General features: G+C 39.5%; 1 protein-coding gene across 1 annotated transcript in view; it reads right to left on the bottom strand.

Moving 5' to 3' along the window:
• The window catches only part of faf1 (Fas (TNFRSF6) associated factor 1), a 56,973-nt gene that overhangs the window by 9,041 nt on the left and 32,986 nt on the right, over positions 1-14,946 (bottom strand). Inside the window, exons 13-18 of the mRNA XM_077585047.1 lie at positions 13,544-13,698; positions 9,091-9,227; positions 8,765-8,853; positions 5,237-5,317; positions 4,983-5,060; positions 442-657 (exon numbers count right to left, since the gene is read on the bottom strand). Coding sequence (XP_077441173.1) covers positions 442-657; positions 4,983-5,060; positions 5,237-5,317; positions 8,765-8,853; positions 9,091-9,227; positions 13,544-13,698 — 756 coding nt within the window. The remainder of the gene's footprint in view (positions 1-441; positions 658-4,982; positions 5,061-5,236; positions 5,318-8,764; positions 8,854-9,090; positions 9,228-13,543; positions 13,699-14,946) is intronic.

Here is a 14,946-nt window from a genome sequence, read left to right as displayed (position 1 = left end):
ACAGTAAAAAACAAAAAAAAACATTTATTAGTAGCAGATGTCATTTTTAGTATATGGTGCGGGCCACTTAAAAAGGGTTGGTGGGCCACAATTGGCCCTCAGGCCATAGCTTGGACACCTCTAGTGTCCCAAAATGTGGAGTATTTGTGATTTTCATTTGGAAAAAAATGTTTAAGATGAAATTTACGATTTTTGTGGAATTATGTAGGATGGAGTGTTTTTTTTCTGGAAGTACTTTTTTGAGAGAGAAAAATGCTACAGAAAATTCAGCTGGGGATTGATGTACTCCAGGAAAGAATGATCTAAAGTAAAGTAAGGTTAAAAAAAAAAAAAAAAAAAGGTCACACTAACTTTGCTGTAAAATAATCGACCTTAAACGTCCAATACATCTCTTAATAAACTCCATTTAATTCTCACATCAACCCAAACTACGCCACTCACATTTCTACGCGGGAAGGTGGTGAGGAGCTTGAACTCGTCGAAGGGGTATCCCTTGGAGGCCACAAAGTCGAAGAGGACCTGGAGCTTACAGCTGCCCAGGAAGCGCCTCTCCAGAAACTCGCCACTCGGCGTGCGGATTCGCAGCTTGCTGATCTGCTCCACCGACTCCTCGCCCGGCTCTGGTGGAAGAGTCTGCTCCAGTGACAAACGGATGGCCTGACAGAGGGCAAACAATGAGGTCAGTACAGGACAATTAATTGCTAGCTGAAAAGCTGACTTTTTTTGGTTAGAATAAAACAGTAGGAAAAATCTTCCACGTTTTTGTGCCACAACACAACAAATGGAAATTCTTTGTCTCCTCTAACAGCTGCATGTAAAACTAACCAACCTTAACATTTTCCTATATGTTAAGTGTAAGTGCATGTTGACTGAAGGCGGGGGGGCTTTTCATACAGGTGCTGATGAAATGCAGCTGTTGCACATGTCACCCTGTCAAGCAGTACAGGTTACCAAATGTTTGTTTGATGGCGGACTATAATCAGCAAAGTAAATAGTGTACCAAAATAGATGTAATTATCAATTTAGGACCAAAATTAAAAATAAATAACTGACTAAATAAATAAATAAAAGTTAAAATATTTTTTTTCTTTCAAAAAATAAATACAAGAAATAAATATAAATGAAAATGAAAAACAACAAAAATATATATCCCTAAATAAATAAATAAAACTACAAATAAATACAAAAATAAAAAACAAAATGGATGTTTGGGAGGTTTCCCACGCTCAACACAGCTGATCCATATCAGCTCATCAGCAAGCTCTGCAGGAGCCTGATAATTATCCTGATCATTGAATCAGGTGTGTTGGAGTAGAGAAACATCGAAAACATGCAGGAGTCAGGCCCTCGAGGACCGGCTCTTGACACGCGCGCTCTAGGAAAGTTTGCAACAACGGAGCCCAACCCAAGACACGCTTAGGACCGCCCCCTCATTTGAATAACATTTCAAACTGACAAGAGCTTCTGCAGCATGAAATAAATCAATGTGAGAGCAGAGCGGTTTTATTTATTGATTGATATTTAATTGTATTTATATATTTATTTTTGTATTTATTTGGAAATTTAAGTTTATATTTATTTTTTGAATCTCGTTTTTTATTCATTTATTTATTTTTTATTTTATTTATTTAGGGATATATATTTTTGTTTTTAGTATTTATTTTTCAAATTTTATTTTTTATATCCGTTTTTATTTTCACTTCTATTTATTTATATCGTCATTTATTTTTAATTTCGGCAGTTTTGGTCCTCCATAATTATCCAACTCCATCATTTGTAACATGGACTTCAGATCAAATTTTCTCATTTGTATGTGACCATTAACTTATGGACTCTAGCTTCACTTTTTACATTAGAACATGAATGTGGCGTTGTTGGAACAAAAGGGAACCATCACCTGTCAGATTTTGCAGCAGAGCTAATCAACTCTCGTGTTTGGGAGAAAGCGTTTCAGCTGCTCCCAGGAGACTCCCACTTCGTTCTGCTTCTGCCCCTCAACACCCCCCCACCCCCCGCTTGTTGTTCCTGTTTGGCCAGCCGGGGAGCATATGCTGTGACAACACGCCCCGGCTTTATTTACACAGCATAATGCAATTATATTTCATAAGAGTGTACAACAGTAGCTCATTAGCAGCTTCTGGTGTTGGGTGGGCAGGGTAGCGCGCGTGCCGCGCCGTCGGCGGCTCCCTCAGGTACGAGAGAAGATGCTGACTGAGTTAAAGGGGCCCCTGGGGACAAACTAACACACACACAAATAACAGATTGAGGGTGTGTATGATGGTGGAGGTACAAATGGAGACAGGCAGTCAACCACAGACGCAAGCATAAACAGCCACACATGTGAGAGGTAGCGTCCCTAAAGAAACCGCAGAACACGCGTTTGGTCGGGTGCGGGGCTTGGGTTGCTCCAGACAAATAACCTGGAGCATCTACCTATTCATTCATCAGGCCAACCACAAAAAGCAAACAAGACGACGAGTGGAGGTGCACCTGACAGCTACACGACTACATATGAAGATCCATCCAAAAGTCGTAAATCATGAGAAATGCAAACAGAGTGAACAACCTTCCACCTCCATCTTTTGTTCCAATGTAAAATATCATAGATTTGGCTGAAGCTTCAAAAGGTTTGCAGAAACTAGGCTTCCCCTTTAACTAATTTGCTCCCAAAAACGTATAAACACGTTCTATTTTAAATGTTTTAAGTGTCCCAATGACGTATTTATATGTTTTTTTTTGTTTTGTTTTTTTATGCGAGAGAATACAGAAGGCTTTGATGCAGCCTCTCAACTGCAAAGAAAGGTTGAAGAAATTGTAGTTAATACATAAACGGCCAGCAGGTGGAAGCAGAGCAAAGGAGATCAACCAGGGCCATGTAGAAAAAAAACTAATTTACTTAATGATGAAACTTAGCTATATTCTAACGCTAATCGCTGCAAAACAGATTTTTCCCTGATGAAAGAAGAGACTTTAAAATCTTTCTTTTGGTATTTTCCATGTTTTTATGGCAATAGAAAACAATATTCTGTGGGCCTTGCAAAATCAGTCAAAATCCAGTAAAGCAGCCGGGAGCGAAAGGTGTTGCTTCAGTGAAAATAGCTGGGAGTGAATGAGTTAAGTTGCTGGGTCAAAGTCAAAAGTCAGAACCTGAATAGACTGTAATGTACGCAGAAGTCACGATTCCACCGCTGATTGGATATACTTATATTGTCGCTGTCCTATGAAAAACACTTGCGTCCCCCTTTTTCTTTTTTTTTATACATTTTTTGATGTCTGCCTTCAGTTTCATCGCATAAACGTAAAATAAAAAAAGACAAAAATGGACATAAGTGTTTTTCACAGGACAGCGATGATATGATTATTATACTTTTTTTTATGCAAATTAGAAGAAATTGGTCATGTTTGTAAATGACAATTAGCATTTAGCTCTCAAACATTTTCCATGGTTAAATAAAGGTTAAATAAAAAAATAAAATAAAAAATTCTCAATCATATAATGTAGTTACAAAGTTCGACAAAAAAAAAGGAGTATAATGTTCTAATTTCCTCAATAGTCATTTGAGAAATAAATACTTCTAGAGTTCAAGAGTTGCCATCATCTACAAGCGTAAACCACTGATCATGATTAAGTGCAACACCACTTCATTAGCAGAGGACACAATGGGCGCCGTGAAGCTTGGGCATGGAAATGTGATATAAATTGGGCCATGGTGCCCATTGTTGTAAAAACACACTAGTGTGCACACACACACAGGTCTGACAGTGATCTAATCAAGGTGGCCGGCCAGAAACTCTTTTGTTGTTCTCTGTTTAACTTAAGTGACAAATCACCTGAGCGGGCCGGGTCACCCAATAGCACCCGGTGCCCTGCGGCGCTGTGCTGCTGAGCAAACAGCAATCAGCCGGCACTACGCTATGCGCATAACGGCATCGGTGCCGTCCTCGCACAATTATTGTTGTTCCCATATGCGTGACAGTGTCTGCCTGTGTATGTGTGTCTTAGCCCCCACTTGGCATACAATTATTGTTTTCAAGTGAATATATGTGTTTGCGCACACGCCTGCGAGCGAGCCTCAGTCTTTTGTTAACTTTGGCTTCAATGTGGGCTTTGTGTGCCGTAACGATGCAAAGCAGCTAAGCAGAACAATAACTGTATGTAAAGTCGGGTGATATCTGCAGGGTGAGGCCTCACTGCAATTAAACTGTGGTGCTCTTTTCAGTCTGATCACCTCGACTGACAGGCGGGCCACAAAACCACAATTTAATTGAGTCATTGTTGAGAACTGAGAAACACATAGTGCTGTGGAATATTTAAGTTGAATATACTATTGAATATTTTTAGAATCGATTAATCTATTGATTATTCAGTCCATTGATCAACTAATCTGATTCATTTGAATTTAGCATTAAAGTGTATTAGCGATAACCACACTTAAAAAGTTAGTGGCGGTCCTTAGGTGTGTTAACTTTAACAGCCGGTTAAAGTTAACAGAGTTTTGAACAACAAGATAACAGTGCCGTTAAAGGTAACTGTCGGTTAAATCTACTTAACCAGTGGTTAAAGATATAACAGAGTTTGGAACAACCGGGCCCAGCATGGCAAGTCATGCTGCATCTATAAAGAATTAGAATAACTGTACATAAGTTATCCCATATTTACTCTTATAGTATTGCAAAGCATAACCCATGCTTTGCAACAGCAGCTGGAAAACAGGAACTGTGCCCATATCACAAGATAAGGACTGAAAGATTTTGTTGTTGGAACACCCTGTAAAAAAATAAAAAGAGGGCGCTCGGGAGAGTGTGCCTCGGAACGGGTAGGAGATTGGAACGGTCCGTTCTCCTCGCGAGCAAAAAGAATCTAAGTCTCTTGTCTTCCTTGCTTGTCTGTTGTTTATTAAATGTTCTAAGTTGTTTGAACTTGATAGAAGACAATGTGATCAAATCTGATAATTAGGTGATATGAATGTGATGCAAATCACCTCTTTCTCTTCCTCCTGCTCCTTTCTCATCTGCTCCAAGCGAACTTGCTCAGCCTCTTCTCGCTCTTGAGCTTCCCTCTGAAAAGGAAACAAAACATTTTACACACACAAAAACATCCTTTTCCCAACATCCTTGTGGGGCAATTAATCAAGTTCATTCCATGTTGCAATGTTGAGAAAATGAGTCTGATGTCATAGCACGTAGGTGTACATCTATCGCAGCATTCCCACTCCTATTGTCATTATTTTGATACCTTTTTTCGGTCAGCCTCCAGAGAGAGACGGTAGGCCTCGTCCTGTTCCCTCTTCACCATCTCTCTTGCTTCACGCTCGTCCTAGGTGGAGGACACACAAGACAAAACATCTGAGTGACGGTAGTGGGTGTGGAACCAAAAGAACCGGGTCAAAAGAAAGCGTGGTTACGTACAAACAGCAGGTATGAAAGAGTAGCAACAGAGGGCAATTCATTGTGACCAGACTGTCATTTATCAGACTCTGAAGCGCTTTTATGTTTCCTCATCTTTTCTCTTTTATTCCCTCGGCTTCTCTTCCTGTTTGTACAGAGGGAAGGGGACAGGCGGCCTTTTTCTGTGTACCTGCTGCGGCTGCAGAGCGCTTTAGAAAGAACGGGACTAAATGCAAGAGTCTATTGTGTTAACAGCGCAAAGCCATTACTTTTCTCTTTTCTGAGGGCCCATGCTGTGTGCCCGCCCGGATATGGCAAAGGAAGTTTATTGTGATGACCGGAGGGGGCCACTATGAAGTTAAGCAGCAGGCAAGCAAAAGGACAGTGTCTATTGTTGCTTAGAGTCAGCACATGCAAACGATACATTTGCGCTCACATAATGAACTCACAGTGAAAGGAAACTGTAAAAGAGTGGTAGCATCAAAAGACGATAGCACCGATGCACTGGACATGACTCATGCAAAACAAAGCACACAGCTGTTTTTTTCTGTTGATTTTTGTTGTGCGGATTTTCATGCAAGTAGGGTTAGGTCACATTGGAAACACCAGACCAGACACGTCTTTCTGCTCAAACAGCTCTTGGAGTACACTAATTAGTCCTATGGGTACATTAGTGCAGAATTGTACCTAGCAGGACACAGATCAACTCCTTCTGTACTAAAGTTTTTGGCAGCATAGTTGTGTACAGCATCTGTTTTAATGTAAGTTGATGTACCTCAATCATTATCGCCAATTATTATTCGGGATGTAACTATTGTTATTCTATTAATCGATGGAATAATTGATTAAATAATCACAATACGATATCACGATATGAATGTCATGATACGATAATTATCACTATGGGGAGGTTGGCGATATAAAAAAAAGGTCACAATAGTGTCAAAAAAAAAAAAAAAAAAGCTCATACAAAAAAAACCTTTGTGCTAATGCATATAAACAACCTACAATCTCTAATAACACTTAATATTGAGTCACACATGCACGCACACATCGAGTTCTTCCACATGTTGACTCGGTTTACAAGTATATTACCGGTATGTAATGTTCCCCTTCATCTGACCATTAGCATGGATTTTAAACATAGAAGGGCCAAAACATGCCTTGTGAAAATTAAACTGCACAAAAAAATTAGCCACCAGAGGGTGCTAGAACTGCACAAATGGAAATCAACCTGACTTTTTAAACAGATGTGCTGCTTTGAACATCGCGATATCACGATATTGCCGTTATCCTTACATCCCTAATTACTAAAGCATTATTACAGCTGACATTAGGGCTGTCATTATTGGAATAGTTTTAGAAACGATTATTCTATCAATTATTCCATCAATTCATAGAATAATCTGATCAATCTTGATTTTGCATCAAAGTGTATTATTACAAAACAATTCATAACTTTGCCATAAACTAGAACAGAGACCGAGGATCCAGCAGCCCACTCACATTCAACATCGGTGACCTCTTAACTCACACTTGCTCTTCTGGGTGAAAGGACAAAAATTCAACACAAATCTTATAGATGGTTTTCCCAGGCAAGTGGAGGAATGGACAATGACAAATGGAGGCCGCAAGACCTACAGTGAGTAGTCAGTTGATGATACTAAGATAAAAACGCAGACAACCACTGGAATGGCTTTAAACTTGACTTTAGAACTGCTTTAGACACAAAGTGGCTATCCAGCTGCTCCATTTGTCAACATGGAATGTCTGAGTTGAGTGGACGTCTGTGTTTGTGGTGTGTCACGGGTCTCCGATGAAGTCAGAAAATATTGGAAAACACAGATACTGCAAATAACCCCAAAAATGACCAAGACCAATAGGATGAAGTGAGGATTAGAATTTGAGCAATGTCAAGGCTGACTTCACCCATTCGACCCTGGAGATGAGAATAGGTCCTGTCAGGAAGAGGATTGACTCAATTCCTGTGGTTATTGGGCCTAATTGATAAGCACACAGCTGCATTAGGCTTTCAAAACCATTCAAAATCCACGCTGTCTTCATGTGACATTTTTACAAGCAATTTCCTTCAGGCGGACTGCACCTGGGTTATTATCCAACGTAAATACCTCCTCAGCACAACTTAACTGTACATTTATGCCTCTTTCTTTACTGTCCGATGGAACTAACGCCCGTAGATTCATTCAATATTAAGCAGGGCATAAGAAGCCCTTTATAGAACCGTTTAGTCTAATAATAAATAAGAGACATGTAATATTAACATAGGAAATCATGCGGATGTATTTAGCAATACATGGAAATATTGTTAATGGTGAAATGTTACTGGATAATAAATGTAAGATTATCATTCCCGATAAAGGGACTAGTAATCTATTCATTAAAATATTTGATGAAAAAGAGTGGAAATTACGTTTTCTTTTCTTGACTTGTACGCATGAGAAAGCTGACTGCCGTTGTTTTTAAATACACTACAAGCTCACATATAATAAATGGAGCGCACTTATTTAGCACTTTATCTACACCATATGATGTCCAAAGAGCTTTACAAAGCCTCAGTTTTACTTGTTACTGTTGTGTTATTAATAACATGGAACTTTTCAAATACACAAGTACAGCTTTCAAAAGACAAAAAAAACCTACTGTATGAATACCAGTCTATGTAGACACATTTACATTCATTACTTGTTGTCACCTTGTATTGATCAAGTGAGGTGTGACTAAAGTGAGAAACGCAAAAATGACACCAATGCACTGTTGCAATTAAGATTACATGAAAAATAGCTGTCACTCAAATAAGGCATTCATTATGAACAACCAAAGTCACTCCTTACCTGCGGTTCCCATAACTGACATGCAACGGCTTTTAAATTAACATTGCTGCTCACTGACTAATGGTTAAACTCCTAATACAGAGTGGCATCTGTCATTTATAGATACAGTAGTCCAAATAGAAGCAAAATGGCAAGTGTGGGAACGTGTCCCTAAATGCGAACAAAACAGGAATGAGCTGAAACAATGTTTGTGTGTTTTATTTCAGGTAACCATGCCTTGCGGTCTGCTCAAGCGTGCCAAACTAGAAGATTTGTATATCATTTTGTAGCTAGCAAAAGCCTGCATAGTAGTGAAAATTACCGGTAATATAAAGTTAGTCCACACTTTCCCTCAATAACTTTATGCAACATTTCGTCTGTGTATGGTATGTGTAAAATTTGGGCCATTTGCTTTGACATATTCTTCGACCTTCCAACCATGCCCTTTTATGGGACCTGGCTCTGTATCCTGACAAATGTTTAGGGATGGGTATCCAAACAACATCCAAAGAAGCCATTATGTTTCCAGAGCATGCGCCTTTTACCTCATCTTTGATGTCCTCTTGTTGCTGTGCTGTGAAGATTTCCATCGCTCCCATTAACCTCATCATGAGCTCGTCCACTGTCGTATTACCTGAGAGTTAAAATGCTGATGAATCGCTTAAGAATGATTTGAAAAGATTGTTGTAAAAAAAATTAATAATAATAATAATTAAAAAAAAAATAATAATAATATAATAATAATAAATAAATAAATAATAATAATAATAAATAATAATAATAACAATAATAATAATAATAATAATAATAATAGACAGCCAAAAAAAAGGGAGTCTGTATTGAATTTAGTAAAGAGTGCTATGTTATTTACCTTGAATAACATTTAGTACTTCATTGGAGGTGCGTTTTCCCATGACTATAAGGAGTAAAGGGAACTGGTCTGTTTTGTATGTGCGTATGGTCTGTGTCACCACACTGCCAAAATGTTTCGTGCACATGGTGAGTAGCCTGAAAGACAAACAAGAGGGTCATTATTTGCAATCAACAACACATAACCATATATATGTTACATACATATACAAATAAAAGTTAATAGAGAACAAAAATGTGCACTTGGTTCAGCATTCTGACCACACGTAATAAGAGAAATGCACACAACTGGCGGCATTAAGGACTTTAAAACCAATTCTGCTTTTTCTTATTCCATCAGAGTGACACGCTACCTCAATTGAGTGAATTAGTATGCCTCGCCAGACTCCCAGATTTGATAGGGCACGAGAGGATTTCTTATTCCATTACAAAGAGGGAAGTTTTTAAATTAACATTTCAAGCAGTGAAAAGGGTAGCAGGCAGCCCGAGTCTGCCGAGCTCCCTCTAAATGTCATAATATTAATGAATTGCTATAGACTGAATGCAAATATAGATTACTTCCTACCCCCCCCCCCCTGCCTTTTAATAAGATCTACTTTAATAACTGGCTGATAAAATAGAAGGAAGTAATGGAATGGAAGGCGAGACAATGGGTCAGATGAGGGTGATGAAGTTGAAGGATGCCGTCTGGGAGGGGCTGCAGCTCTTGAAAACATCAAATCAAAACTGAGAGTTACTTGCAAGATTGTCAAATAGTGCTACACCACAAGCTTACAGTGGTACAAATTGCACTCACGCATTATGTAAATATGATTATAGACTAATGGACTGGTGGGAAAAGGGGAAACAGTACAAAAGGTGGACTAAAGGAAGGACTTTTTTTTTTTTAATAAATAGGGGATGGGATATAATTGCTGAACTCTGCGTGACCTGCATTTGGCAATAAAGAAGTTGGGTACCCCAAATCCTACTGATCCTTTTGCCCTGACACTTATCCCCGTATAGACCACGGAGCAGGTAGATCACGACAATAGCCTGTGGAGAAACTCTAAACTGTAATGAAAGACCAGTGAACAATGGACACTAACTTGAAGGGTAACTCAATCTAAAATCTCCCATCAAACACAAGCCAAGCTGCTTTAGTCAGCCATCTCCAAGTCAAGATACTGAAATATCATTCTGGAAACGCAGTATTTCTGGAATTCTGTATAGTGGAGTTGATATAGTGTATGACTGATGACAGTTAAGTCACGCTCTCTCAAAACACTAGCTCAGTTTCCTTGACCCACAATGACATGGTGAACAAGTATGTAGCCTAGACCGCACCAGACCAGACCCTGGCATTTAAAAAGCTTCAGGGCAGAAGACACCTGCACTAAACTAATGGCAGTTTAAGCCTTTGCTCTACTGATAAACATGATTGGCAGCTTCCAACGTGTCACACATCTCCGCCTTTCGCTCAACACGCAGACAACTCAAATTGTTAATGTTTCCCTGCAATGTCACCTTGCATTTCCTGCCATCAACTTGATGACCGATGATTTGAGTCGACCGGCCATATGCTCCGGTGAGCAAGTTGATGACTCAGGCTAGTACAGTAGTAGGTAGCGAGACCTGCGGGGAACATTTCTGACAGCCACTTGTGCTGGAATTGGTATGAGAACGGGACGCTCTGACAGCTCACCGTGTCGTAAGCACAGTGTTTCTGAAAGCAAACGGACATGTTTTGATTGGAAAGACAGTTTATTTTCTGTCTGTCTAGACAAGTTATGCTTTCAGGTAGAGGGATGTCAAGAGGAGAAGTCAGGCGAGAGGAAGATGTGTTGTGTTTAGGAGGCTCGCAAAAGAGCAAGGCAATAAACTGCTAAATAAATCTTCATCTTGTAAGGGACTCACTGTGGTGACCACTGACAGGACAAGCCGTAAGTCAACGATAAGTTAAACCATTGACGTAAAATTCCGTGAATAACACGCAGCGTGTATAATATGCCACCCCACAAATCACCCTTGAAAAGCAATGTTTTTTCTCTGTCCGTTATTATCAGAGTGAATAATAGGAATGAATAGTGAAATGCTTTTAAATGCAGAATAAAAATTATGCTCTCTTCCCGTAACTATGATTAAGGTCTTTCAAAGTATTTTTAAAATTCTATTTTGGAAAATCCTGTTCTTGTACTCTTACTACTTAGTAAGCTATTTTTATGTATTTTCTTAAAGGGGAAGTCAACCCCCAATTATTTTTTGACAATAATATGTTCTATGCAGCCCCCACTAGTCTATGGTATTCTGGTTAATACTGCGTTAGTGGAACATGAGTTAAGCAGCAAAATCCAGCCGTTTTATCCATCTCACGGGGCAGCCATTTTGCCACTTGCTGGTGACTGAAGATGACGTCAATGTTGCTCAGGTCTCATGTAACAACCAATCACAGCGCAGCTTCAGAAAACAAATGAGCTGTGATTGGTCATTGCCTGAGCAACTGTGATGTCATCTTCAGTTGACAGCAAGTGGCAAAATGGCCGCCCCCTGAGATGGAATAAAAATTGCTGGATTTTGCTTCATAACTCATACTCCACAAATGTACTATTAATAAGAATGTCATATTTAGGAAAGTTTAGTGAGGTCACATAAAACATGTTATTGTCAAAAAATGTTTTACGGTTGACTTCCACTTTAACTTTGTAACTGCTAGCTGCTGATACAACACAATGAAGTAAGATATTTATGGTAGCACTGCAAAATACACTAATAATAATATTTTTATGTTGATCCACTGGTAATTATCAATATTTGCCAGGGGGCCAGGACACCCATTGGCAACAGTTATGCTGGCATCCAAACGGCAAAACTGGCATCTAATTGGCAAAACTGCACTTGTGTATAATTAATCTCATAATTTGACGGTCTGAGAGAATACAGATTGAAGCAAAACGCATTCCAGTATCAGCAGGTTTGTCACACACATACATACACAGTGTTAACCGTGTGATTGACGCCAATCAGCAGTCACTCCGGATCAAGCCGGGAGCGTGAGAATGCGGAGACGCCGTGTTTGTGAGGTAGAGCTAGCGTGCATTTGTGCATGCATGCGTTAGCAGCAAAGCTGTGACTAGCTGTGTGCGATGAAAAGCTCCAGATGTTGCCTGCCTTTAATGTGCAATAAAAAGGCTCAGCTGGGGCAAAAAGCAAAGGAGGCTAACAGAAGAGAAAGGAGAGGGGAATGAGGGAAGGAGGGCATTTCCTTAAAAGAAATAATGGAGGGATGAGGTCAGGGTGTGAGTCTTTCTTAAACGGTTCCAACCAGAGGGCAGGCTTAACTCAGAGGGTTCTTGGGAGTGGGAAAACACTTGTGTAGTGGGATATTCAAAATGAAAATTAGCAAAGAGGGAAACATGAGTAATGAGAAATTAATGCAGGTCCACCTGCATCGCCTTCTGGACCGCTTAATTGCCATAGCAAATAATGTGAATTCTGCTTTCCAGATTGAAACTGGCAGTGTAATAAAACCTTTTTTAAACTGTTTACCTATTTTTAAGTGATATTTTAACATTCCAAAGGAGGGCTGAACGATATTGGAAAAACATGCGATATAGTTGTTGAATATTGCAATATCGTTATTATCGAGATATTTACCAAGTGCTTAAAGAACTAACACTTTTATTATATTTATTGTTTTATTATTATAAATAAATAAATAATATTATTATAAAGAATAACTTTTTATATGTGGCAAAATAAGCAAGCTCAATGTGTTCTTAATTAATTGGAATTACCCTAGATGATGTTCAACTATTGGATGGTGAGGCACATTTAAGTTTGTGTCTGACTGGTCAAATTCAGGTGAAAGCAAAAAAAATTCCATATGAAAGTTATTGCATGTCTTTGTGCATGGCCCATTATCGCAATACCGATATTTTTTCGATATACTGACCAGCCCTATTCCAAACTGTCACACAAGTATACAGATACAAGTAAAACATACAATACAACAAAAAGTACAATTTGTCACCCTTAAAAGACCGCAAGCACATTTTCATCACAGTAATGTTGTTATGCTTTCAGCTAAAAGCTATTTACATCTATATGGTAAAAAAAAAAAAAAAAAAAAAAAAAAAAAAGTGCTGTATGTAAATGTGCCTTTTGTGAGCTTTTAGATATGATAGTCAAGAAAAAGCTCTCACACAGTCCCGCTCTTCTCATCTAGATAAACAATTCCCAATTTATTACAACACTTCAGTATTAATTCAAGCAGTGGACTGCACTAGGCTTGTCAGCATATTGATTAAACGGCAGTTACTGAATAAATCATATTTGGGAAAGGTGGTCCCACGACTAGCTGTGAAAACATTACAGTTTGAAAGCTCATTTGAAAAAATAAATAAAAATCAAAGCAGTCACCGAGGGGTAAACGGCCGACAAAGAGGGGAAGACAATCACACAGGTGACTTTGCTACCTGGCTTTGTTGGCTTCTTTAGTAACGTCCCAAGCCCATGTGATGAAGTTCTGGCTCAGGTAGGAGACAATGGAGTCGGCACACATCATTTGGGAACAGAAGACATTGCTGAGGACACTGTCGTCGTTGTGGAGGTAGATGGCAAGCAGCTTTCTCTGCAAAGGACAAAATGAGTTAATTATTCAGAATTTGTTTCATATGAATTGATCAGTACTAGAATCTGACTGGCATAACCATAGATTGGCCAGCGGGTGAAGAGACTGCATAACTTCTATCGGCAAAGGCAAGGCCAGCATTGGCAAATACTACACGCAATCAAGTGGAGAGTGGTGTAAATAAAATCTCTCTCAGAGGCATCAAAGATATGGAGAAAACAAAACAGACAGATCACTCTATTTATTTTACACCAAATGCCAACAGCCTACTCAGGTTAGTAGCGGCAGGGGCAGACAATATTGACGAAGCTCCAAATCCAAAGATATTGACACCATGCTATATAAGTCCAGCATTCTCCCCGCTGACTATCTAATTAAAAAACAAACACACCCAACAAGCATAAAAGGTTCCAAAGGACAATGTTGGAAATAATGCGCTCTAAATTACATGTCACTTCTCTTGCAATGGAAAGAACAAATAGAAAAACTCTTGGTGCTTTTTTTTTTTGTGACAGGGAGAGTCAGAAGGTCCCTTTCTCAGGAGTAGTAATCTAGGCTACGTACGACAAAAAGAAAAAAAACTCTACACAGGGTGTTAAATGTGAGGGAGAGTGAAAGACCAAGTTGTGCTATACTGTGGCCTCTGTCGAATAGGAATGGGAGAGCACTGCTGTGTTTGCTCAACGATTAGAGCTTTAGAATAATCTCCAGGGCTCCTAGAGAGAAGGAGCCGGGGACTCATTCATCGGCCCGATTCAACGGCCTGAAAAGATTAAACACTCATGCTGAGAAGACAAGCAAATTCAGTCTTGAGTGAGGAATGAGTGAGCGGGGAGGGTGGATTTTTAAAACATGAAGGGGGGGAAAAAAAAAAGGAAAAAAAAACCTGATACATGCTCAAACGCTGTCATCCCAACACATGCACAAAACCAAACTCTGTTGCACCCACCGGCGAAGTACTCACATTTGCACACATGCATGCTCAATTAGCGCAAGTGCAAAGACTAATCAACGTAGTCATTTGGGCCAACTGAACTCCTTCATCTTGGTTAAACTGTCCGTACCCCCTCTGTTCTACCGCCGCTTTCAAGTTGGATCTTTTGTATTGCCTGTCTTAGCAGGGAGGAGCAAATCCCTGTTCAGCTAAATTACTAGGTCCAACCTGAGTTAGACAGTGACCCCATAGCCTTTCTTCACACCTGCTCACCTAAACCTGAGCTTGCTTTGTGTGTCTGCGTGCGCGTGCGT

The sequence above is a fragment of the Vanacampus margaritifer genome, chromosome 13 (assembly GCF_051991255.1).
Source record: "Vanacampus margaritifer isolate UIUO_Vmar chromosome 13, RoL_Vmar_1.0, whole genome shotgun sequence".
Lineage (NCBI taxonomy): Eukaryota > Metazoa > Chordata > Actinopteri > Syngnathiformes > Syngnathidae > Vanacampus > Vanacampus margaritifer.
The sequence above is the reverse complement of the archived record's forward strand: the minus strand, read 5'-3'. Positions and strand labels throughout refer to the sequence as shown.